The sequence below is a fragment of the Anomaloglossus baeobatrachus genome, chromosome 9 (genome assembly GCF_048569485.1).
Source record: "Anomaloglossus baeobatrachus isolate aAnoBae1 chromosome 9, aAnoBae1.hap1, whole genome shotgun sequence".
NCBI classification, from domain to species: Eukaryota; Metazoa; Chordata; class Amphibia; order Anura; family Aromobatidae; genus Anomaloglossus; species Anomaloglossus baeobatrachus.
Window position 1 is genome coordinate 79359381 of NC_134361.1, and position 24394 is coordinate 79383774.

General features: G+C 45.0%; 1 protein-coding gene across 1 annotated transcript in view; it reads right to left on the reverse strand.

The window, feature by feature from the left end:
- The window catches only part of NRK (Nik related kinase), a 432773-nt gene that overhangs the window by 83391 nt on the left and 324988 nt on the right, over window positions 1-24394 (reverse strand). Inside the window, exons 26-27 of the mRNA XM_075323819.1 lie at window positions 12477-12620; window positions 7800-7934 (exon numbers count right to left, since the gene is read on the reverse strand). Of these exons, the coding sequence (XP_075179934.1) occupies window positions 7800-7934; window positions 12477-12620 (279 nt within the window). The remainder of the gene's footprint in view (window positions 1-7799; window positions 7935-12476; window positions 12621-24394) is intronic.

A 24394-nucleotide genomic window follows, 5' to 3' on the forward strand; every position in this document is an offset into this window, starting at 1 on the left:
GATAAAACCAAACAGATAGGGGTGGAGGTGGCAGCCCGCAGTCATCCGCTTTATCTGCACTGAGAATAAAAAAATACTGCGGAGACAGCAATGTCAACTCTGCTTCATCACTCTGTACAGACACAGTCTATACACAGTGAGAAGCAGAGAGCATTGTTAGCTCTGCTACATCGCTTTGTACAGAGCAAGAAACAGGCTGACAGTTAGGGTATGATTCCACCTTCCTGATTACAGGACCTTCGATGACATCATAATCATGTGATTACATACCACTATCCAATGCCTTAGGTAGATATTAAGTACCAAACCCAAAAAAAAAATCAATCCACCTTATTAAAAATATATTTCTTTTATTAAACATATATTCCACAACGAAATTACATACAACACTTATAGTAAAATCAATTTGAGAAAAACAAAGTGGAGATATGACAGGTACTATCCCTAGCCTTTCCCTTCCTGACATATGCAGGTTGGCGTCCTTATGATAATGAAGCCCCTGTTCAACGACGACTGATCACTCCCTTACTCTAGACACCAGTGCTCCTATTTAGAGCTGAGCAGATTGCCATAATCCGGGTCCGGCGGATCCGTCGCGGGTTGTGAAAGAAGTCCGGATCCGATCCGGAATCCGGACCAATGGAAGTCAATGGGGAGCACATTCGGGGAGGGGGGGGAGGAAGAGAGAAAGAGAGAGAGAGCGAAAAAAAAAAAAAGAATCCCGAACCCGGATCGTGCAGCCGGATTCCCGGGTCGAGGTCGGACTCGGATCGGACCCTGAAACCGCGCGGATCCGGACTTTTACAGTTCGGGTCCGCTCTACACTACTCCTATTACAATAGTGGGAACGTGCTTCACCAAAGGAGCTCAGAGGCAGTAAGTGCACAGTCCAGGGAAGGTATATTATTTGAAATTGTCTCCTACACTTATTTTGGGAATAGGGGCATTCAAATTTGGTCAGTTTCTGTCGGTCCATATGCCTGTGTAAGATAGTTAGAACATTTTTTTTAAAATTTAAGCTTATTCCATAGCACTTTAAGAATCGCCCTATGGGTGTCACCCTTTTTTAACGGATATAAGGGCTCATCAGGGGTGTCTTAAAGCAGATTATTGAAAATTACTTGTAGAAAATGGATCACAATCTATAAAATAGAGAGAATACCACTTTTATTGTCCCGATTTTTTTGTGTATAACAGAAAAACTTCACCAAATGTGAAGAGATACGGACCAGTATTAGATGCCAATAGATGCAATATCCATATAGAACGGCATGATGCTGGAGACCTGTGCTTCATTCAATAAAGATTGTTTCTTCCTCCGCCTATCTGTTGTGCTGACATATAATAGTCATTAGTACATCACTGCTTAACAATTCATACATTACATACAATGATGAAAAAATTACCTTGTATAGCAAAAACATCACCAACAGTGAAGGTATACGACCGGTATTAAATATCAAAAGACGCAATATCTATGTGGGACCGCCTGATGCTGGAGGCCCTGAGCTGCAATCATTCAGGATGGTGCTGGCACATATTATCTTAGTTAATACATTATTACTTGGTAACCCGTACATTACATGCGGTGGTAAATAAATTACCTTAATTTATTCAGCAATAATTTTTGATACTTCATCCACATCAATATCCAACCTTCATAGGACTAGATCTGTCCCATAATATATAGAAAAAGGCTATCATCAATAATGCATCGGTATACACCCGCAATCCCTTCATTGCATACCTGTTTATCGTCAACACTGCCACGCTATACAATAATCCTTACTGCTTCCTCCACATCTATATCCAACCTTCATAGGATTAGATCTGTCCCATAATATATAGAAAAAGGCTATCATCAATAATGCATCGGTATACACCCGCAATCCTTTCATTGCATGTATTGTTTACCTGTTTATCGTCAACACTGCCACGCTATACAATAATCCTTACTGCTTCCTCCACATCTATATCCAACCTTCAAAGGATTAGATCTGTCCCATAATATATAGAACAAAGCTATCATCAATAATACATTAGTATACACCAGCAGTCCCTTCATTGCATATAATGCATACCTCTTTATAATCTGTCAACACTGCAGAGCTGTACAAGCCAACCTCTATTACACCAATAGGGCAATACAACAATGATCCATAAGGTAAATATATCGGTTGCCACCAGTCTGTCAATAAGCAAGGAAAACCCATATTAATCATAAGTCTTTTAGGTTCTACAATGTACGTTCCCACTATTGTAATAGGAGCACTGGTGTCTAGAGTTAGGGAGTGAGTAAATAGGGATCAGTCGTCGTTGAACGGGGGCGTCATTATCGTAAGGACGCCGACCTCCGTATGTCAGGAAGGGAAAGGCTAGTCATAGTACCTGTCATATTCTCCCTTTGTTTTTCTCAAAAATTGATTTTACTGTAAGTGTTGTAAGTAATTTTGTTGTGGCATATATGTTTAGTAAAAGAAATATATTTTTAATAAAGTAGTTTGATTTTTTGGTTTAGATCATAGTCATGTGACCAGTTTGTAAGCCAATGTCTGTACAACATACACACCAGACTGGTCACATGGCTATGATGTCATGCAAGGTCCTTTGGTGCTTACCGGGGGCACAGCAATGATCGGACGTGGAAGCAGTGGCCGGGAGATAGCAGGTGTGCAGGACAAGTCGCGGGACCTGTAAGTATGATCATAATGGTTTTTAATAATGTGGTTTTTTTTCTTGTTTTTTCTTTTTACAGCCCCTGGACCCGATCTGGACCAGATCTTTAACACGAGCTTCCCAGTAAAGCTCGTGATCGGGATCGTGTACACGATCACTATGTGATCGACACGATCCCCGATCTTTACACTTTAGGATCGCCCATCACTAATAAAAAGTTAGACCTCTTGGATGAAGAAAAGGGAAAAAAAAAATATTGCAAAACAAAAAAAAACAAAACAACAAATGTGACCTCTTTAATGGCTTTTTTCCCTGTGTTTTCCTCAGGTGGTGCTGGCATCAGTCCGTGGCCAAAACATCTACAAGGCCATTAAGATCATTGACAAACAGGACAATGCCAAAGCCCTACGGCGAGAGATGCGCATACTCCGGGCGGCCAGAGACTGCCCATTCGTGAGTCATCTGGATGCCGCTTTGCAGTCTCAGGTACAGAGGGGTCTCCGGGCTCCAGACATCTTTACCATGAAATCTATGTTCTACATGCAGCTAGTGATAATATCTATATATTGTGCTTTATTTCCAGAGCGAAGCCTATTTCATCATGGAGTATTTGTCCGGTGGCAGCCTTGAGTCACTGATTAAAATGAGCGGCAAACTGAACATCGAGACCACACGGCGAGTATCTAACAATGACAAATTGCTAAATACGGGGAAATATGGAAACATTCGGACAATGGCCGTCATTAGGGTGTATTAGAGATTGTAATAAGTTTTATTTATATAGTTCAGGATGATTTCATGTCATTGATACTAAACAGTCTATTCTCTCGTCAGGTTTATCACAGCAGAGTTAATCTGTGGCCTCCAGTTCCTCCACGGCCATGGCATCGCCCATCGGTAAGAGATGCATTTTTTACCATTCTCTTGTATCACCTTTCAGATGTGTCCTGTGGTTATAAAGACAAAGTAATACATTTTCTTTTTTCTTTGCAGAGACATCAAACCAGCCAACATCATGCTGGATAAAGATGGTCACGCCCGAATTATAGATCTTGGGGTGGCAAAAGATGGACTGACCGCGTCCAAAAAGATCTATGGACGGACGGGAACTTTCCACTACATGGCCCCAGAAGTGCTCCTGGAGAAATCCTACACTGCAGCAGTAGACTGGTGGAGCCTGGGGATAGTGGTGTCCAAAATGTCAACTGGACGTTCCCCATTTTACAACGGCCCCCAGAAGCAAGCCGTCTACAAGTCAATTACCACCGAAAAGCCAAAATTTCCAACATGGCTAGACGTAGACGTAAAACATCTAATAAAGAAGCTGCTACGGAAGGATCCAGAGACGCGCCTGGGAGTGTCAGGGAACATCAGAGACCACCCATTTTTCGGCACCATCTGTTGGGAGGAACTGGAGCAGAGGAGAGCACGGCCCCCCTTTATACCTTTCCATGTAAGTAAAGACTTATTACAAAAAGATTTTAGGATTCCCATGCTATGATGATAACAGCAGTTAGAAATGTGAGAATATTACCAGGAACTGCTGTTATTATATCTCTGTACATTACTTTCTCTTGCAGCATGTTCTGGAGTGAACCATCTGGATTGGCCGGAAGATAAACCACCTCTTCACCCTGTGTCCGACTAGTCATTTTATCCACCCAGCTGGACACAGTAGGATGAACCCGAGCCACCTGCCCAGAACCCTGTGCCTCCTCCGCCCGCTGCTTGTGTGCCTGACCTTGGCTCGCTCCGGACAATGACCCTCTCTGCTGATTCAGTGCCGTGAATAACATCATATTTCTACCTGTGTCTCTTGGCTCTGAATCCTCTGACCTCTGGCCCGACCTCGACATCTCTTCAAGACATGGATCCTTTGGCTGTGAAGAACGGAGTCTACCCAGGACCAGCATCTCCAGGATGAAGACCACCACCTTGTCTGGAGCCAGGTTTCCATCTCTGCACTTCATTTGGTGGGAATGAGGTGAGTATCCGTCTGGGCACTTGATCCATGAAGGATTGTTTTTCCCCTTATATTAGGACAAATTGGCAGATGTCATAAAGGGTTTTTTTCTCTCCTTCCTCTGGATCAACACCTCTGCCCCCACCATTCATCCACCTCCCGAATCAATAGTACAATTATTTAGTGATTGATTCAGGGACTAGTCTGACTGCCACGCGTGGAGTCGGGAAGGAATTTTTCCTCAATTGAAGCTGAATTGGCCGATGCCTCAATGAGGTTTTTTCGCCTTCCCCTGGATTAATAAAATGTGTTTAATAGTTAATCCAGGGAACTAGTCTGACTTTCCTAAGTGGAGTTGGGAATGAGTTTTTCCTGTTCCCCTGAATCAACTGAAGTCATTGGATCTAATATATCCTTGACATTTATTAAAATTATGTGCCCCCCCTCCCCCCATTAATAAAATTCTGATTTTCACCCCTATATCTTTGTCTGCCTGGTTTATTTCCATTGAGTCTCCATCCTCTGCTCTGTAGTGTTTCTCGGGTATTCTGGTCTCATAATACGGTATAATTACATTTTACGTTTGTTACTTTTTCTTGTAGTATGTAAAGTGCACAATGAGAATTTATCATTAACCCCTTACCGACATCCACCGTACAGGTCGGTAGCGGGGTCATGGAGCAGGATCATGGGGTGAGCTCACCCTATACCAGGGAAGTGACGGCTGTGTGTCATAGGCAGGACCTGCTCCACACAACCCCATGTGGCGTGAAGTGCTGCCCCTGATTGTCAACCTGTTAAATGCCGCTGTCAAGCTCTGACAGCGGCATTAACAGTATGCCAGCATGGGGGTGTGGCGCCCCTGAGGCTCCAGTCGCCACAGAGGTACTGCACCTCAGGCTGAGGTGTGGTTTCCCATTCCCGGGTAAGGAGGTGGTCACTGGTCATTGCACACAAACAGACACTCTTTATTTAGCAACACCCCATTAGGCCATGGGTCTTAAGGTACCGTCACACATAACGAGATCGCTAGCGAGATCGCTGAAGAGTCATGGTTTCTGTGACGCAGTAGCGATCCCGTTAGCGATCTTTTTATGTGTGACACCTACCAGCGATCAGGCCCCTGCTGTGAGGTCGCCGGTCGTTGCAGAATGGTCCAGGTCATTTTCTTCAAAGGCGATGTCCTGCTGGGCAGGACACATCGCTGTGTTTCACACTGTGTAACAGGGTCACAGTGACTGCTGAGATCGTTATACAGGTCGCTACTGCGACCTGTATTGTTCCTGCATCGCTGGTAAGATCTGACTGTGTGACATCTCACCAGCGACCTCCCAGCGACTTACCTGCGATCCCTATAAGGTCACATCGTTTTCGGGATCGCTGGTAAGTCATTGTGTGTGACTGGGCCTTTACACAGCCAGCTTGGAGGTGGGGTTAGCTAGGGGGTGGACACTCAGAACTGTGTGGAGAAAGTGAAACTAGTCAGAACAAGTCAGGATGAGAATGGAGTAGGACGTGCAGGAGACAGGTCCTAGGGGACTTGAGCTGAAGAAGTTCACCCTAGGACCAAAAGGACAGAAGGGGTCCTAGAGTCCATGGGAAGTGTGCCATAAATCCGTGGTCTCGATCCACAGCCGATATACCAGTGTGGAGGGACTTGGCCACAAAGGGGACCAGCCCCTCAACTAATGGAGAACTACAAGGCTCAGGTAGCAAACCAGAGGCTGAGGTTACTGCAAGTACTGAAGTCACATCCACACACAACCAGTGAAAAGGTGACTACATAGGGCCAAGGGATAGAGCTTCAAGCGACAGGGTCCTCTAAGGGCCGTTTCACACATCCAGCTTTTCGCCGGATACGGTGCACTCCAGTACAGTACGATAGAGTACAATGGCAGTGCGGCAACTTCCGGGTCACATGCTCCGGTCACATGACAGCATGTGACCAGAGCTTGTTGCGCTGCCATTGAACTCTATCACACTGTACTGGAGTGCGCCGTATCCGGCGAAAAGCCGGATGTGTGAAATAGCTCTAAGGGGAGTAATACAGCAAAAAGTAAAATAAATAAAATAAATGGCAAATCACCCCCCTGTTTCCAAAAATAAAGAATGAAAAAAAAAATACACATATCGCTGCATTCAGAAAAGTCCAATAGATCAAAATATAGAAGTCATTAACCATATTTTTAAACATAGTAAATAGGAAAAAAACAAAAACCAAACGTGCCAAAAAGTTTCGGGTTGCTGCCATACCAGAACAAAATGCTGTAAGAAGCAATAAAAATATCATACCCATTCCAAAATGATATCAATAAAAACCATCGCCTTGTGAAAAAATAAACCATCACACAGCAACACTGACTGAAAAAATGAAACCGTTACAGGTCTCATACAAATGGCAAAAATCCCCCAAAGCCAGTGCCATATTAGAATAAAGTTATCTGTCAGCGTGATCAGCCAACAGTCTGTATGTTGGGACATTAGGACTCTCCCCCAACAGATGTCAGGAAAAAGAAGGATCCAACCTGTTTGTCAACTACCGATCCTTCTATATTACCTGGAGACAAACCGCTGTCTAACGTTAGCGCTCATATAGCACAGGAGAGCGGGGCTGAGCTGATTGTTCCTGTGTCACTTGTTTGGCTTTATCTATGAGAGAGCAGTCAGCAGGATGATCATTTGGCTGACAACTATCTAATGTTTATGGGGACCTTTCGCCATTTTAAAACGGATTTCTCACCGGTATTTTGCCACCTAATCTGAGAGCAGCAGAATTTACAGAAAGACACCTTGATCCCAGTGATTTGTCACTTACTGGGCTGCTTGTTGTGGGTTTGATATAATTTCTGTTTTATCAAGAAGAAATTATACACAAAGGACTAGTAAACTTGCTGCCAGGTAATCCTCCATATTCATCAGTTTTGTATAACTCCGCCCCCACCACTGATTAGCAGCTTTTGTGTACACTGTGGAAAGCTGCCAATCAGTGGTGTGGGCGGGGTTATACAGAGCTCAGCATTCATAGAACTAATACATCTACAGCAGATAAAAGTCATTGTACCAAATTTACAGTAATATATTGTTTAATAGAAAAAAATATAAAAAAAATTTATATATATATATACACACACACATATAATTTTGCTATATAACTACGTACCAACTTTGTAGTGTACACAACCTTCTAGGTCCCCAACAGAGACCCAGCCTTGTTTTTTCTCTACTTCTGGATCATTCCGTAGGATTTTATTTCTCAACCATGACAAGTAATATACTCGCAGTTTGTTCTTCTTCCCTAGAGTTGGATAAAGAGATAAAAATATTAATTGTTATGTAAAAAAAGATGCCAGCTATTACCCCTGTTTAGCCAAAAATAAGACTTACCCCAAAAAATAAGCCCTAGCATGATTTTTGAATACCGCTTAAAATATAAGCCCTATTCCAAAACTAAACCCTAAATACAGTCAGGGCCAGCGTTAGAGGGTCAAACTGTTCAATTTCTCAGAGACCCCACTCTCTTAGGGATCCCAGCAGTTGTATTCCAGGGGTTAAGATTGTTTAAGGACCTTTGATGACTTAACAGTCATGTGACATGATATAATCAAAAGCCTCTTAATTGCAGTAGTCTGTTTACAAAAACTGATCAGACAGACTGGCATTAAGAAGAAGGGAGAGCAAACTGGACAATTTCAAAGAAAGGGCCCCCATTCTCCTAAGAGCCCCAGCGTGTATATCCTGGTGACAGGACTACTTAAGGACTTGGTGAAATTACATCATGTGACCAAAAGTCTTTTAATTGATGGAGTCTAAAGCAGAAGAGGAGACAGGCAGGTGTGTGTGTGTGTGTGTGTGTGTGTGTGTGTGTGTGTGTGTGTGTGTGTGTATATATAGATACACACATGGTGTGGAGAGTTATGTTGATGTTCCAGAATGTAATATGGCTATATTTGAATAAATGTTGATTTTTTTGTTAAAGAATAAATGTGGATTGTTGTTCATGGGAAAAAAATAAGACATCACCTGAAAATAAGCCCTAGCACATCTTTCCGAACAGCAGAAATGACTTATTGACTTATAATGGAAAAAGCAAAAAAAAAAAAAATCCTAAAACATAAAATTTAATTAAATATATATTAAAAACACCATAGGTGGGTATATGAGTGGAAAAAAAAGACTCCATAAAAAAGGTAACCAGGCAGGCACCAAATGACAAGGAGGGGGGGGGGGGTTGATAGGCAACACAGTTAGGTACCGTATTTTTCGGACTATAAGACGCACCGGACCATAAGACGCACCCTGGTTTTAGAGAAGGAAAATAGGAAAATAAAATTTTAAGAAAAAAATGTGGTCATGACACACTGTTATGGGGCGAGGATTTGCTGCTGACACTGTTATGGGAGTAATGTTCCCAAATTCTCTACTAAGGTACCCCATCCTGGTAATGATCCTCCTGCCTTGTGTGTATATATTTATGTCCCTCATCCTGGTATAGCCCCATCTTGCTATATACTGCATCCTGGTATGTGCTCCCATCCTGCTATATACGCCATCATCCTGCTCATATACGCCATCATCCTGCTCATATACCCCCATCATCCTGCTATATGCCATCATCCTGTTCATATACTCCCATCATCCTGTTATATGACCCCATCATCCTGCTCATATACCCCAATCATCCTGTTCATATACCCCCATCATCCTGGTATATGGCCCCATCATTCTGCTCATATACCCCCATCATCCTGCTATATGCCATCATCCTGTTCATATACCCCCATCATCCTGGTATGTGGCCCCATCCTGCTCATATACCCCCATCATCCTGTTCATATACCCCCATCATCCTGGCATATGGCCCCATCATTCTGCTCATATACCCCCATCATCCTGCTATATGCCATCATCCTGTTCATATACTCCCATCATCCTGTTATATGGCCCCATCATCCTGCTAATATACCCTAATCATCCTGCTATATGCCATCATCCTGTTCATATACCCCCATCATCCTGGTATATGGCCCCATCCTGCTCATATACCCCCATCATCCTGCTATATGCCATCATCCTGCTCATATACCCCCATCATCATGCTCATATACCCCCATCCTGCGGCACACACAAAAAAAATAAATAAACGTTTACACTCACCTTTCCTCGTTCCACGCAGCGTTGCTCCTCCTCCTGTCTGTGCCGGCAGTGCTGTGTTGAGCCGGCCACGTTCCCTGCAGCACTGCGACGTATTGTCCTCCAGTCTGCCGGCGCAGCTGTGAAGACACACGTGCGCACAGGGATGACGTCATCGCTGTGAGCACCGCTAGTCTCCAGTCCACACAGCGCGGCAGGCAGACTGGAGGACATCGCGATGCTGCAGGGGAATGGTGAGTACATTGATTCACTGCACTCCGTGCTGATGATGATGCGCGGGGAGCAGTGAATACAGCCGAGCATGATCACTCCAGGGGTGATCACGGCCGGCTGTTAATTATGCGCGCGTCCCTGCCCATCATCCCGCCCACCTATCAGCCCCTCGGCTTCAGCACTGAGAGATGGGCGGGAGGATGGGCGTGCATATGTAATGAGCGGGCCCACGTGGTCACGGCAGGCGCTGCTGCTGCCTGCTCGTGCCCCTGATGACCCGCTCCACCGCAGCACCCTCATTCCCCGTAGCCATGCCCTACATTCAGACCATTAGACGCACCCCCCACTTTCCCCCAACATTTTGGGGGAAAAAAAGTGCGTCTTATGGTCCGAAAAATACGGATAAGATATTCAAAAGTTAAGGTGCCCTGCGCTTCAGGTTCATCAGGAGACCTGAGTAGGGTGTAGATGTCTCAAGATGATGTGGATACTGATTTAGAAACACGTTGAGGCAGTCTTCTTGGATAACAACATCTTCAAGGGACGTCTGATATACCTTCTTTTTTTTCCACAAGCTGCTTTTTTTTGACCCTATAGAAGTACTAGGGACGCCATTCATCATCCTTTTACTGGGTGCTATGGTGCGCACTGGTAGTCCAAGCTATTTGAATGGACCTTGCATACTGGAGCCATTATGACTCAGTATGGTATATGCTAGTGGATACATATGATTATTATTGCTGATAGTTTGGTTATTTAACCATTTGCGGTCAAACTAGTGGTTGTAGATAAATTGGTACCAGCAGACCTTAGCTTAGGGATTCGTAAAGAGTCTTTGAGGGTAAGTCTAAGTTGAGCTGGCACGCCATATTCAATTTTTAGGGTGCTGATCTCCGCGGCACCATCACATTATGGTTGTCAGGTCCGAGGACTCCTACATGAACAGTGTCCTGGAAAGTGGATTGGTCATCGTGGACCTGTTGAATGGCCACCAAGGTCTCCTAATCTGACCCCCTTACACTTTTATCTTTGGGGTCATCTGAAGGCAATTGTCTATGCTGTGAAGATACAAGATGTGCAGCATCGGAAACAACGGATACTGGAAGCCTGTGCCAGCATTTCCTCTGCGGTGTTGCTATCAGTGTGTCAAGAGTGGGAGAAGACGGTTGCATTAACAATCCAACACAATGGGCAGCACTTTGAAAACATTTTATAAGTGGTCATAAAATTGTAACTAACGAATGAACGAATAAAGTTACGTTAAAACCTAGCACACCATTGTTTTTCTTGTGAAATTCTCAATAGGTTTGATCTGTTACATAACCCTCTTCCCATTGGAAAAATAAAGTTGGATCCAAAATGGCCGCCATGGTCACCACCCACCATGAAGAGTTTCCCCCCCATATACTAATGAGCCACAAACAGGAGGTTGCTATCACCAACCATTCCCATTTTATTTAGGTATATCCATATAAATGGCCCTCCCTGTGTATGTACTGTATATATATATTTTTACACACTAGATACACAGGCTGGGCCATTTATATGGATATATGGATACCTCTAAATAAAATGGGAATGGTTGGTGATAGCCAATGGTAGGTTTATTCTATTTGATCTGGAAAAGGTTGGATCAAAATAAACCAAAATATGACCCTATAAGAGAATAAATTGCATTCCTAATTAAGTCTGTGATTTTATATATATATATATATATATATATATATATATATATATCTATCACAGACTTAATTAGGAATGCAATTTATTCTCTTATAGGGTCATATTTTGGTTTATTTTGATCCAACCTTTTCCAGAACAAATAGGATAACCCTAATATATATATATATATATATATATATATATATACATATATATATATATATATATATATATATATATATTGATATGAGTCATTCCTTAGGTGTAATTATTCTTGAATGCACTTCTGCATAATTCTCTTATTGAAGTTTATCCAGGCATTTGTGATTAATACTATTCAAGACTAAATTGTATGCATGGAACCTGTACATTGACTATTGGAGTTACTAAGGTTTCCATATTAATGACTCATAGGCACTCTGTGTACAACTATGTGGTACCTCTGTGATCATTCCTGCAAACAATGGGTGGCAGGGTAACTCAGTGGTTAGCACTGTTTTGCAGTGCTGGGGTCCTGGATACAAATCCCCCCAAGGTCACCAACTGCAAGGAGTTTCTATGTTCTCCCATTGTTTGCATGGGTTTCCTTTGGGTTCTCCAGTTTCCTCCAACACTCCAAAGACATACTGATAGTGATGATCATGTGCATAAAGTGATGAGGAATATGATGGTGCTATATAAGCAAAAGCATAAAAAATTAATTGAAAACTTTAGTTATGAAGTAAAAACAAAAAGATATGAAAATTCCAAAGTTAAACAATATATAAAACACAATGTGCATTCCACGTTGACCTCTAGATCCAGCACCTACCTGAAATAGTGATCAGAATATTCAGTCCTTCCAGAACATCCATTTGGTAGAAGCGTCTTCTGCTTATAAGGGAATAAACTCTTCCTTGTCCACTTCTGTCCAGGAACCATAGACCATGCTCTGTTCCCACCAACAGGTTCACACCTAAAATAATAGGGGAAATGTACATGAGACACATCCCACAATGTACAGTGCCACACAACTCACGTGGGCATCATCAGTGAAATGTGCAGAGTTATACAAGCAGCAAGAGTTTTTTAAAGGGTACAGTGAGAGAATGGGTCTCTAATAGGGAGAAATGCTCCCGCTACTTGCTAATTTCTCTCATATTAATAAGTTCATTATACTTTATAGGATTTTACTGCAGCAAGTTTACAAATCACTTTTCTGAATGGCTAATATAAGTGTCACACACGCGACTAGCGGGGTTTGCCTAGTACCTGGTACACCCTCAGAAGATGTTACAACACACAGGGGACACAGGGGTCACGATACAATGAAGGTCCCTGCCAGTAGGGAGAGGGGTGAGGGGGCAACTCCTGAACTCACCTCAGGCTGACTCCTGAGCTCCCTAGTGTCCCTATACAGGATCTTTCAACCTGTCGTGAGCAGGATACCTAATTCTCTGAGCTGGCCCTAAACTCACCCTGTCTAGTGAGCAGGCTGACAAGTTCACTAGTCTCGCCACTACAATACAGAAACATGAGGGTAGGAATACAAACAGGGGAAATAGACCTGCAAGGAAAAGACACTCCAGGCGGTTTCAGTGCAGCAAACACCACTGATGTACACAACATGACAGACTTCTCCATAGCTCGCTCCCTCCAAAGTGGAGCCCATAGAAATGAGGACTCAGTTTCTATCACAGGCATACTGTGATCAGATCACATGACTTAAATAGGGAAAGGGAGTGATCTCAAAGATCCACACCAGACATTGACAGCTACAGCCTGCAGCCTGGCAGGAAATGGTGCTTAACTCTTACAGCACCACAATGAAGGAGATGTTATTTAATAACAGCAATGGAACTGCTAGCAGTGAGGCGCTGTGACCTTCTGACAACAGATTCACCCGGGGTCTCCCCAGAGCGAGATACACTCATGACAATAAGCCATTTGTCTTCTGTCTTATGAGTAAGTATGACTGCAGCCAACTTAGTTCCTCAGTATGATAAATTTCAAGGGGTTGTTTAGTTTTGGCACGAAAATGTCTTTAGTCACTCCATGTGAGTGTAGACTTATGAATCCTCACATTGCGCAGAGCAAGCAATGTCATGATTTTCTGATGTGCAATACAAGTAAATTGAGTGAAGCCGCACACATCTAGAGAGTGGCTGGAAGTATGCATATCTCATACTTGTGGTCATATGACTTCCTGGTCTCACCACCAGCGCCGGAGAACCCTGACAGCATGTACTGTACGCACTGTGAGGATTCATAAGTCTGCAGCCACATACAGTGCCTGTAGACCTTCATGGCAAAGCTGGACAACCTCTTTTAACTAACAGAATTAATTTAAAAACAATATTATTGTTGTTCTCAAGGGAAAATTGTGGTACATTGTTTTACCTGTGTGTATTTTTTACACCATGAATGTGGTTTAATGGGAATCTGGCAGCAGGTTTTTACTACCTCATCTGAAAGCATCAACCAATTGAAAAAATGGAGAATTTTTGTGTAAATACAATAAATCTTTATTTAACAATTATAGAAAATTATAGAAAACAATACCACAAGAATAGGACAGAAAATGGACACAATGTGTGACGCCCCTGGACTATTCAGGTCATCACAGGGTACTGCACAAACTGTCTTACCCATGCGGTATTCAACCCCCCATGATTTTGGGTGTCTATCCTGCAGTGCTGCCTCCATCAGCATTCCCAAATCCTAGATACATTTTGCACCACACCTGTCAGGCACACCAGTGGGCTGCTTAAGCAGGAATAGGGCCGCCCACCTAGGTGTCAGGCAGGGAGGTGGGAGGTGTCAAGTCAGTTCAGTGGTAGCCCTCGAGCTGTGAGGAGCTCTGAGGAAGCTGGGAGTTGGAGCTCCCAGGGGAGAGGAAAACTAGGTTGCAGACGGTGGGCTGGACCTAGAGGAGTCGGACCCCCGGTTGCAGGGGATTGAAGCTAGGCGCCTAGGACCCATCAAGGAGGACGGTTGGCAGCCTGGTCCTATCACCAGTCAGGGACTGAAGTCACGACAGGGTACACGGACCCTAGGTCAGGAAGAAGCTTCAGGCAACCCGGCAATTAACCTGAGGAGAGCGGGGCCTTTATGGACATCAGCTCCAGAATCGGGGCACTAGCGCAACAAGGGGGATAGGGCTTTCCTAGCAAGCAGCCCACCGAAATCCCAAGCGTGAGCCCTGAGAGCAGGCTCCTTCACTTAGCCACAGTGGGGAGCGGGGCCCGGATAGCTCCAAGCTACTGGACCACAACGGACAATCTAAAACTTAGTGCCAGGAGGCAGGTTATGGACCACTGGTAGTATTGTAGGGGACGGGACCCGGATGAGCTCCCCTTGAGAGGCAACGGCTGCCAGAGACTTGGTTTATCCTGTTGTCGGCGTCTGCTTCATTGCTGAGTGAGTACCCGACTGACCCATGCACTGTGTCCCTGCATCACCAACCAGAGTCCTGGGGCCTGTCTCTACCCGTGGAGGCCAACGTCACCTAGCTGCCCCACTCCATCACCCCGGGATCTCCCAACAGCAGCAGCGGTACTACCAATTACCGCACACCACGGGTGGCGTCACGAACTATACATCAAATCCCCTGTAAAAACTCCCTTTTACATTTGAGTGTGGCACCTAAGCCCCCAGGTCCAGAGACCCTCGAGCCATGAACGGACACCATCCCCGGATCGATCCGCTGCTGGGGCGGCACACATGCCCTTACTAAGCCTATAAAATGTAATCAGTTATACACCAGGGTCAGGATTTAAAGTGCAACGTGATGGTAAAGTATCAATGCATTGGTCTCAATCCAGAGATCACCCCCATAAACAATCAATTCACAGTTATAAGTATACAGGGGGAAACACTGGTATATAAACATTAATGTAAACAAGCACTCATAACCATAATATGTCTGTTGTGAAAATAAACAGACATAAAGTGTAATATGCTAATAAAGTGCCAATACATTGAAAAGAGCGGAAATTACCCATGTAACTGCATCAGTTCAATCTACTAATATACAGAGGGGCAATACCAAAACATGCACTCACTGTAATACAGTGTCAAAGTGAAAAAGTAACCTTACCCAGTGTAATCAAAGGTTTGGTCTGGCAGAGAGAAGGGCAAATGGACCAGCCTGAGGAGCCTGACAGCCATATCGCGGGTGGGCTGCTCAGTTCTTCCCAGAGGTGTGAAATACCCTCACTGGCATTCCAGGACCTTAGAAAAGGACCTGCGAGTGATCACATGATCAGTCATGTGACATACTAATCTAATTACAAGACCAGAGGCTAATATTGCGGAGGCGTGGCTTCACAATGTGGGCGTGAACATAGCAAAAGTCACATGATCGTCATAGGGGAGGAGTAATAAAGTCAGATTATTACAGCAATGATTACGCATCACCGCACACACACACACACACACACACACACACACACACACGCACACACACACGCACACACACACACACACACACACACACACACACACACACACACACACACACACACACACACACACACACACCACACACACAGGGCCAGCCTCAGGGGGGAAAGCAAGCTCAGCTGTAACCTAAAGAGTATAAGTAGTATAGTATAAAGCCATGATCCAGTCAGCACACACTGCTGATGGCATATTCAGCAATCACATTAGAAATACATGCACCATATGCCATGTAATACTCAAACTGTACACATATATACTGTGAATATATATATACATATGTATCATGATGGCAATTGTATTACTTGGAAAAGGACTTGAATTCTAGTGAAATATACTGCAAGTAGCAATGCTAAAAGCCAATGTTGACCCTTTAGGCTACTTTCACACATCCGGTTTGAGCAGTGCGGCTCAATCCGGCTGTGAAACCTATGCAACGGATGCGACGAAAACACCGCATCCTTTGCATAAGTTTTTACATGCGTCCCATCCGTTTTTTTCCGGTTGCATGCGCTACTGAGCATGCGCAGTGGAAGAAACCGCATGCGGCGGCCGGATGCGGTTTATTCCGCATTGCGCCGCATCCGGCGTCCATAGGCATGCATTGAAAAATGCGCCACAGCGGCCGGATGCGGTGTGATGCATTTTTTTTGCCGGAGCAAAAAACGTGCCAGGGAACGTTCCATCCGGCCGCGGCATCGGCTAAATCTGCCGCATGTGGCAAAAACCGGACCGAACGCAAGCCCATGTGGCACAATACGGCACTAATGTAAGTCTATGCAAAAAAACCCGCAAGCGGCGGCAAAAAAAACGGTTGCGGTTTTTCTGCAGAGCGCCGTATTGTGCCGCAGAGCAAAAACCAGAAGTGTGAAAGTAGCCTCAATGAGTGTTTGCCTGTCCTCTGCACAGCAAAGTGCCTGATTTGGTTGGATGAGATGGCTGCAAATACTTTTAGGACTTTTAGTATTGCTACTTCCAATAGGTGGCACTAGAGTTCAAGTCCTCTTCCTCTCTGAAGAGATCATTTTCATATGTACCGTATTTTTCACTTTATAAGACGCACCGGATAATAAGACGCACCCCAAATTTACAGACAAAATAAGGTAAAAAAAAAAGGGGTCCATCTTATAATCTGGTGTTGTCTTACTGGAGGGGGGCAGCAGTGGTGGTAAAGCGGGGTCACAGGAGGCAGAGGTTGTGCTGGCAGTCATGGCGGGTCCGTGGTGGCATTGGCAGCGGCAGTCAGTGGCGTAAGCAGCGAGCGGCTGGTCAGTGGAGTCAGCAGCGGCGGGTCCCTGCTGGCAGCGGCGGTCTGTCACGGCCGTGGCAACAAGTCCGTGGCAGCAGTCGCGGTGGGTCTGTGGCAGCAGCCGCGGCTGGTCAGTAGTGGCAGCAGCAGTGGCGGTGGGTGAGTGGTGGAGCAGGCCTGTGCAGTGAGTGTCCCACCCAGTCCACGGTCTCGGTTCAAATGATGGTGCCTGGAGTGGCACATGTGTGCCGCCCCTGCAGCAGATCGAACTGCTCGGATCCGGGGTGCCGATTACTTGTGGCTCGAGGGTCTCTGGATCCGGGGGCTAGGGGCCACACTCAAATGTAAAAGGGGGTTATTTACAGGGGAGAGGTATAGTTTGTGACGCCACCCGTGGTGTACGGTAATTGGGAGTATCGCCGCTGCCGTTGGCAGTACCCGGGGTGATGGAGTGGGGCAGGAAGATGACGTTGCCCGCCACGGGTAGGGGTAGGCCCTCTGAATAAGGATGAGGAATTGTAGTGCAGGGGTCAGTCGGGTACTCACTCAGCAATAAAGCAGACGCTGAGAACAGTGTAAACCAAGTCTCTGGGTTTTTCAAACTTTTTTTTTGTTGCCCACTACATCCGATCACGCTGTTGTTAACCCCAGTGCGAGCCGTTCAAGCACTGCAAGAGACTCGCACTGGGCTGAGCACTGAGCTTACTCGAGCACAGCGATGCTCGGGCGGGTGTTGTTTGCTCGTTCTGGACCCCAAACCCGATCATTGATTTGTAAATTTGGTGTTCAGTTCGAAAACCGAACCTCAGGGTCACTCATCTCTACTTTTAATTACTCAAGTTAGGCTTACTTCTCAGATGGGAAGAATAAGATGTATCTATCCTGAACATTTACTTGGCTACTGGTTCCATAATGGAAAAATGACTTCATATTGAACTTGCACTAATGTCTGCTATTTGGGTAATAACCTCATTTGCTTTACTTTTAGTTTTACTTTTCTTTACCAGAATAATTCCTGCGGTGAGCACAGTCTTTCTCATAACTAATGAATGTTCCCACCTGTCTCATTTGCAGCATCATCTGTCTTTCTGCAGGGTAATCTCACGTGCAGACCTCATAACTTCTTGCCTTGCTTCTCATCTATTATATCTTCACACAATGCAGCATGTTCATCTAGTTAGGTGACTTTACAATTGTATCATTTGCTTATTACTTTGTGTTAACCTCCTACTGAATATTAGGCCGGTTTCAAATGTCCGTGTTTTATCAGGTACAAGCCACATGCATGGTTATGGTCATACGTGTTTTCACATGTGTGACATCTGTGTTTGCATATGTGTGACACGTACCGGAGAAAACACGTCAAATAAAAAGATGTTCTATATTCACCTGTATCCAGCGGTGATGTCTACGGCTCTGCTGCCTCTTGCTCCTGACCGCCGCTCATTATATTCATTGATTATTCACTGCCCGAAGATCTGGAAGCCGGAGCATCACGGGGACAGCGCCGGACAGCACAGCCGAGGACAGCAACTCCAGGGACATCGCCGGTTACAGGTGAGTATACATCAGTGTATGCAGAGACATCCAGGGGGTCATCAGAGTTCCCAATGAACTCTCATGTACCCCTGGAAGTCACTGTCGTAACACTTGCTGTAGCGCGGTTGTCACAGGGGGGTCATCAGGAGGTCATCAGAGTTCATTGGGAAATCCAATGACCTCCTGGACGTCCCTGCACACACCGCTACCTGAATACTCACCTGTCACTAGCGATGTCCCCAGCGATGCCGTCCTTTGCGATGCTGTCTCCAGCGCTGTCACCGTGATGCTCCTGTTTCCAGCTGCTCACTGCAGTGAATAATCAATGAAACTAATGAGCGGGGCTCAGGAGAGGAGCAGGAGACAGCAGAGCCGAAGACATCACCGCTGGATACAGGTGAATATAGAACAACTCTTTATTTCACAGACAGTGTTTTCTCCGGTACATGTCACACTGATGTCACACGGATCACATCAGTGTGCGATCTGTGTGACAACTGTGATACCGGAGAAAAAGCAGACGTGTCTCCATGTGTGCGTGTGGGGAAAAGCGGGGCTACACGGTTCGTGTGAAAACACGGCCATGTGAGTACACAATAGGATAACATGGGTACGTGTGGTGGCATCCGTGTTAAAAACGAATGTCACACGTACCTGAAACATGGACGTCTGAAACCAGCCTTATTGTCTTTGCTGGAGACCTCCAAGGAGGGACATATTACATGTGCACGCTAGCCAGCATCAAAGCAACAGTCACCCTTTACTGATACAGCACAGGAGTGGGACGTGTAAACTTATTGTAGTTTTTAAAGAGGACCTGTCACTTGATAAAAAATAGGGCTAAATACCTGATACAAATCTCTGAACTCTCATTATTCTGATGCTCTATTTCGGTTTATTCTGTATCAATCCATTGCAGTGATATTCACAATTGGAGCGAATTATGTGAAATCTCTGTTTGCAAAACAAGTGGGCATTTCATCAGTCTTCTCTGTGGATGTGCACCTTTACCTCTTGTTCCTAGCTTGGAAGTGTCTGAGACTGCTAAGATCAATTGCTGAGATTTGATTGGCTGCATATGTGAAAGCCCTCAGAGAAAATTCTGGAAAAAACGCCATGTTGGCTTACAAGCAGAGATTTCACATACCGCGCTCCAAAAGTAGCAAACGTGCATATCTTGGAAATGGAGTGACAGTGGCATTTAAATGGACATGATCTGTGTGTAACCCCTCTGTTGCTTGAACATTGGTTTCGCCTGATGAAATTGCAGGGTGGAGATGGGTTATCATTGAATGCCCCATGGCTGCCATCCAGATGATTCTGTGAAGTCCAGCTACAGGAAGCCAAGCCAAAGGAGAAAATGATTTCCCTTTATACTGCAATACTGTACTATTTTAGAATACAGAACAAGCTATCAAACAGCGTGCTTATGGGTTGTCCTTGCAGCTGGGGTTATGCTGAAGGTCATCATGGCTGCCTTCTCTGTCCTCTAGTGAATCTCTGTGGCAGGGCATCTAGGAAAACCTAATTTTGTCTATATACTGCAATACATCAATATAATTGCCTGGTCTTTAAGGTGTTAGAGGTAGGCCACTACTTTATATATTTTGCACATCAACTGTGATCAATAAATTAATTGAATCATCAAATACCTTCGGTTATCAATTCTTCACTGAGCGGCGCTATCTATGTAACTCAGTGCTAATCTCGTGACCCTGGCTGCCGTGGATAATGGTATTCGGTGATGTCACATCGACTTCCGGATGTAGAAATTGAGGAGACATCACCCTATCATACGGCTACTCACCTATTTACTGTGCTGTGGACAATGTTTCACCACATGGCAAAGCCGAAGGGGTACTTTGCACGTTGCGACATCGCTAGCCGAAGCTAGCGATGCCAAGCACGATAGTACCCGCCTCCGTTGCACATGCGATATCTTGTGATAGCTGCCATAGCGAACATTATCGCTTGGGCAGCTTCACACGCACTTACCTGCCCTGCGACATCGCTCTGGCCGGCGACCCGCCTCCTTCCTAAGGGGGCGTGCCGTGCGGCGTCACAGCGACGTCACACGGCAGCCATCCAATAGAAGCGGAGGGGTGGAGATGAGCGGGACGTAAACATTCCGCCCACCTCCTTCCTTCCGCATAGCCGGTGGAGGCAGGTAAGGAGATGTTCCTCGCTCCTGCGGCTTCCCACACAGTGATGTGTGCTGCCGCAGGAACGAGGAACAACATCGTATCTCCTATTGGTGCGACATTATGAAAATGTCCGACACTACACAAATCACCAATTTTCAACGCCTTTGCGACCGTTTATCGGCACATCTAGGCTTTATACGTTGCAACGTCGTTACCGGCGCCGGATGTGCGTCACTTTCGATTTGACCCCGACGATATCGCAGTAGCGATGTCGCAATGTGCAAAGTACCCCTAAGAGTGGAGAGCACAGTCCAGGGGCCCACCGACCCCAGCGCCTGCTTCAGCTGAATTTGTGTCTAAGGGTGCACATCTAGCTTAAATGCGTTGCAGCACAGACATCTGTTGGGTCCCTGAGCTGCAAATTGCAGCGGCCCTGGGTCACAGGAGGCAGAAACAAGCGCTGGGGAGAACATATGGGCCTGCTTTTTAAGGAATTGAATATTCACTGCTCTCTACACCCATAATCCCACCCACCTATCGGCACTGAGACGTAGGTGGGATTATGGGGGTAAGGAGCAGAGAATATTATATTCCTTAAACAGCGAGCACACGTGATCTCCCAGCTGCTGACTTACTGCCACTCCTGGGTTATCATGTGTGCCTGCTGTTTAAGGAAATTAATATTCACTGCTCCTCATGCCCATAATCCTGGACATGGGGAGGAGTGAATATGCCAGCAGCTGTTGTTTGTGTAAGTGGGTGCTCAAAGCATTGTGTCACAAGATGCAGGAGGTTGAAGGTAGAGGAAGGAGGGGAGGAAGGGGGTTTGGGTTTGATAGATGCTGGCTTACAGGTCAATTCATTGGATGATGGAACCTGTAGTTATAGAACACAGGAAGTCAGGAGAGAGGAAGTTATCAATTAATCCCATCAGAGCTATATCCAGCAATGAGGATGTCCTGCTGGAGCATGATAAAAGGTAATATTGCTAAAATAAGATAATGACTGTTTTGAGGGGTACATAATAGCAAGATTTATGAAAAAATAAACCTATTGTTGTACTGGACAACCTTTGTAATACTGTGTGCCCCTACAAAGCCTGACATTGGATGGATAATGTTCACATGCTGTTTTCACAAATGATAACACCCAATATTTAGTCAGACATTTCCAGAAGGAATAACAGAGGTAATGTGCATAATATGGTTGAAAGGAAAGGTTTCCTGATTTATTTTTTGCCATGTGAAATACAAATACAGTTTTGTGTGAAGGGTGACAAAAACATGCTGCACAGTAAGAAGGCTTTCAAAATTAGAAATGGTAATTTGCATTTTGCTACTTGCCAAAATGAAAGGGAATGAACAAAAAAGAATTTTAAATCAAATCAATATTTGGTGTGACCGCCTTTTTTTTACAGAACAGCTTCAGCTCTTCAGCTACATAAAGTCAGGGCTTTTGTAGGATTGTAGGCATGTGTATGAGTAACCAATTATACCAAACCGGTGATAAGGCCTAAGACACACAGCATGAAACTCGAAGCGAGTGGAATGCGATAAAACATCGCATTCCACTTGGACCAATATTAGCCTATGTGCCAGGCCCCATGAGCGATTATTTTCACAGCCCTAATCGGACCGAGAAAACAATCGCAGCATGCTGCGGGTGCAATGCGATCCTTATTTCTCTCGCACCCATTCAAGTCTATGGGACGAGAGAAAAATTGCACTGCACTCGCACTATACCTGTGTACTGCGAGTGCAGGGCGAGAATGGCAATAGCCGGCAACGGAGGAGAGAGGGAGATAAATCCCTCCGCAGCGCCGGCCCGCCCCTCCTCAGTGCCAGCCTGTCCCCCGCAGCTGTGGTCCAATCACATGATCGGACCTCAGTCGCAGTGACACTCGGCTCCCGCTGTGCTGTCAGCATGAGCTGAGTGTCATGCGAGGATCACGGTAGTCCCCCGTGTGGCCCCGGCCTAATGATCATTATTCTCAAATACAGATTGATACATTCATTACAGGGGTTGCTTGGTATACAATTCTGCAGCTACTCTATGTGACTGTAGACTTTTGAATCCTCACATTCTCCAGTGTCAGCACCGGAAACGTAAGTCACGGGCCAGAATCTGACTAGACTGTTTCGAAGCAACTATATTGAGCAAGATCGTGCCCATCTAGTAGGATTTTGGCCTGGACTATGTATATTGCATTCTTGTGGCCAAGCGACTGCCATTCCCGACTCTGACATTGCAAAATGTGAGAATTCACACGTCTACAGTCATGCAGTTTTAGACAGGACAACCCTTTTAACGGAAACATAAATTGCTGTGTAGGAGTCTTAAAATTGAGTGTGGTTCAGCCCAATTCTACTATAAAGAAGAAGTTGTGGAACAAAGTTTCATGAGACAGGTCATACACCATAGCAGTACTGAACATAGCAACAATTCACCTAGGTAGTTATACTGCACCAGCAAGATCTCTCCTAAGCAAAGACTTCAAATCAGACTGGGGTTTCAAGATTTGCTGTGGTAAGCTTTTTTGATGAAGCATCCAAACAAACGTCCAACGTGGAGGACCATAGACAAACTAGTTAGCTATGGAAATTTAGTGTAGCAGATGAAAGTCAAATGAAGCTTATTTCTCTTTGAAATCAAAGAGAGAACTGAAATCATCAACATAGAACCGGCAGCAACCAGTGTGACCTGCTAACTCAATCTATTGTTTGGAGAAATCTGGCCAGAAGTGATCTTCATGGGAGAATAGTGGTCAATATTATACCGTCAAAATAATTAAAAGTGACTCAACTATGCACGAAAATTTAGAAACTGGGGTGTAGAAAAATGTCAGCAGGTGCTCCAGACTGATGAATGAAAATGTGAAATGTGTGGTTGTAACAGATGTCAGTTTCTTTGGTGAAGGACTGGAGAGAAGTAGAATAAGGAGTGTCTGAAGACAACAGTGAAGCATGGTGGAGGTTCCTTGCAAGCGTGGGGACTGTATTTCACCAAATTTGTCCTCAATGCTGAGAAATACAGACCAATACTTATTCATCACACAATACAATCAGTGAGGGGTGTGTCACATTAGGTATGGGGAAGTACCAAGTGAATAGCAAAAGGAAAGGGGAGTGAAACCTTATATCTAGGGAAGGGGGAGATGGTGACACCTCATCAAGCTTATTGCTGGGCATTGGGATCCCTCACCATGCTAGATAGTTTCCACACCTATGTGCCGACTTGACCTGAGGCTGACCCTGATCAGGGCTCTAGTTAGGGAGCAGAATGGGATAAGCTCTTTATCAACCCCACTAGGCATGAAAGGACACACAGGGATAACAAACAGGGAAAACCACAAACAAC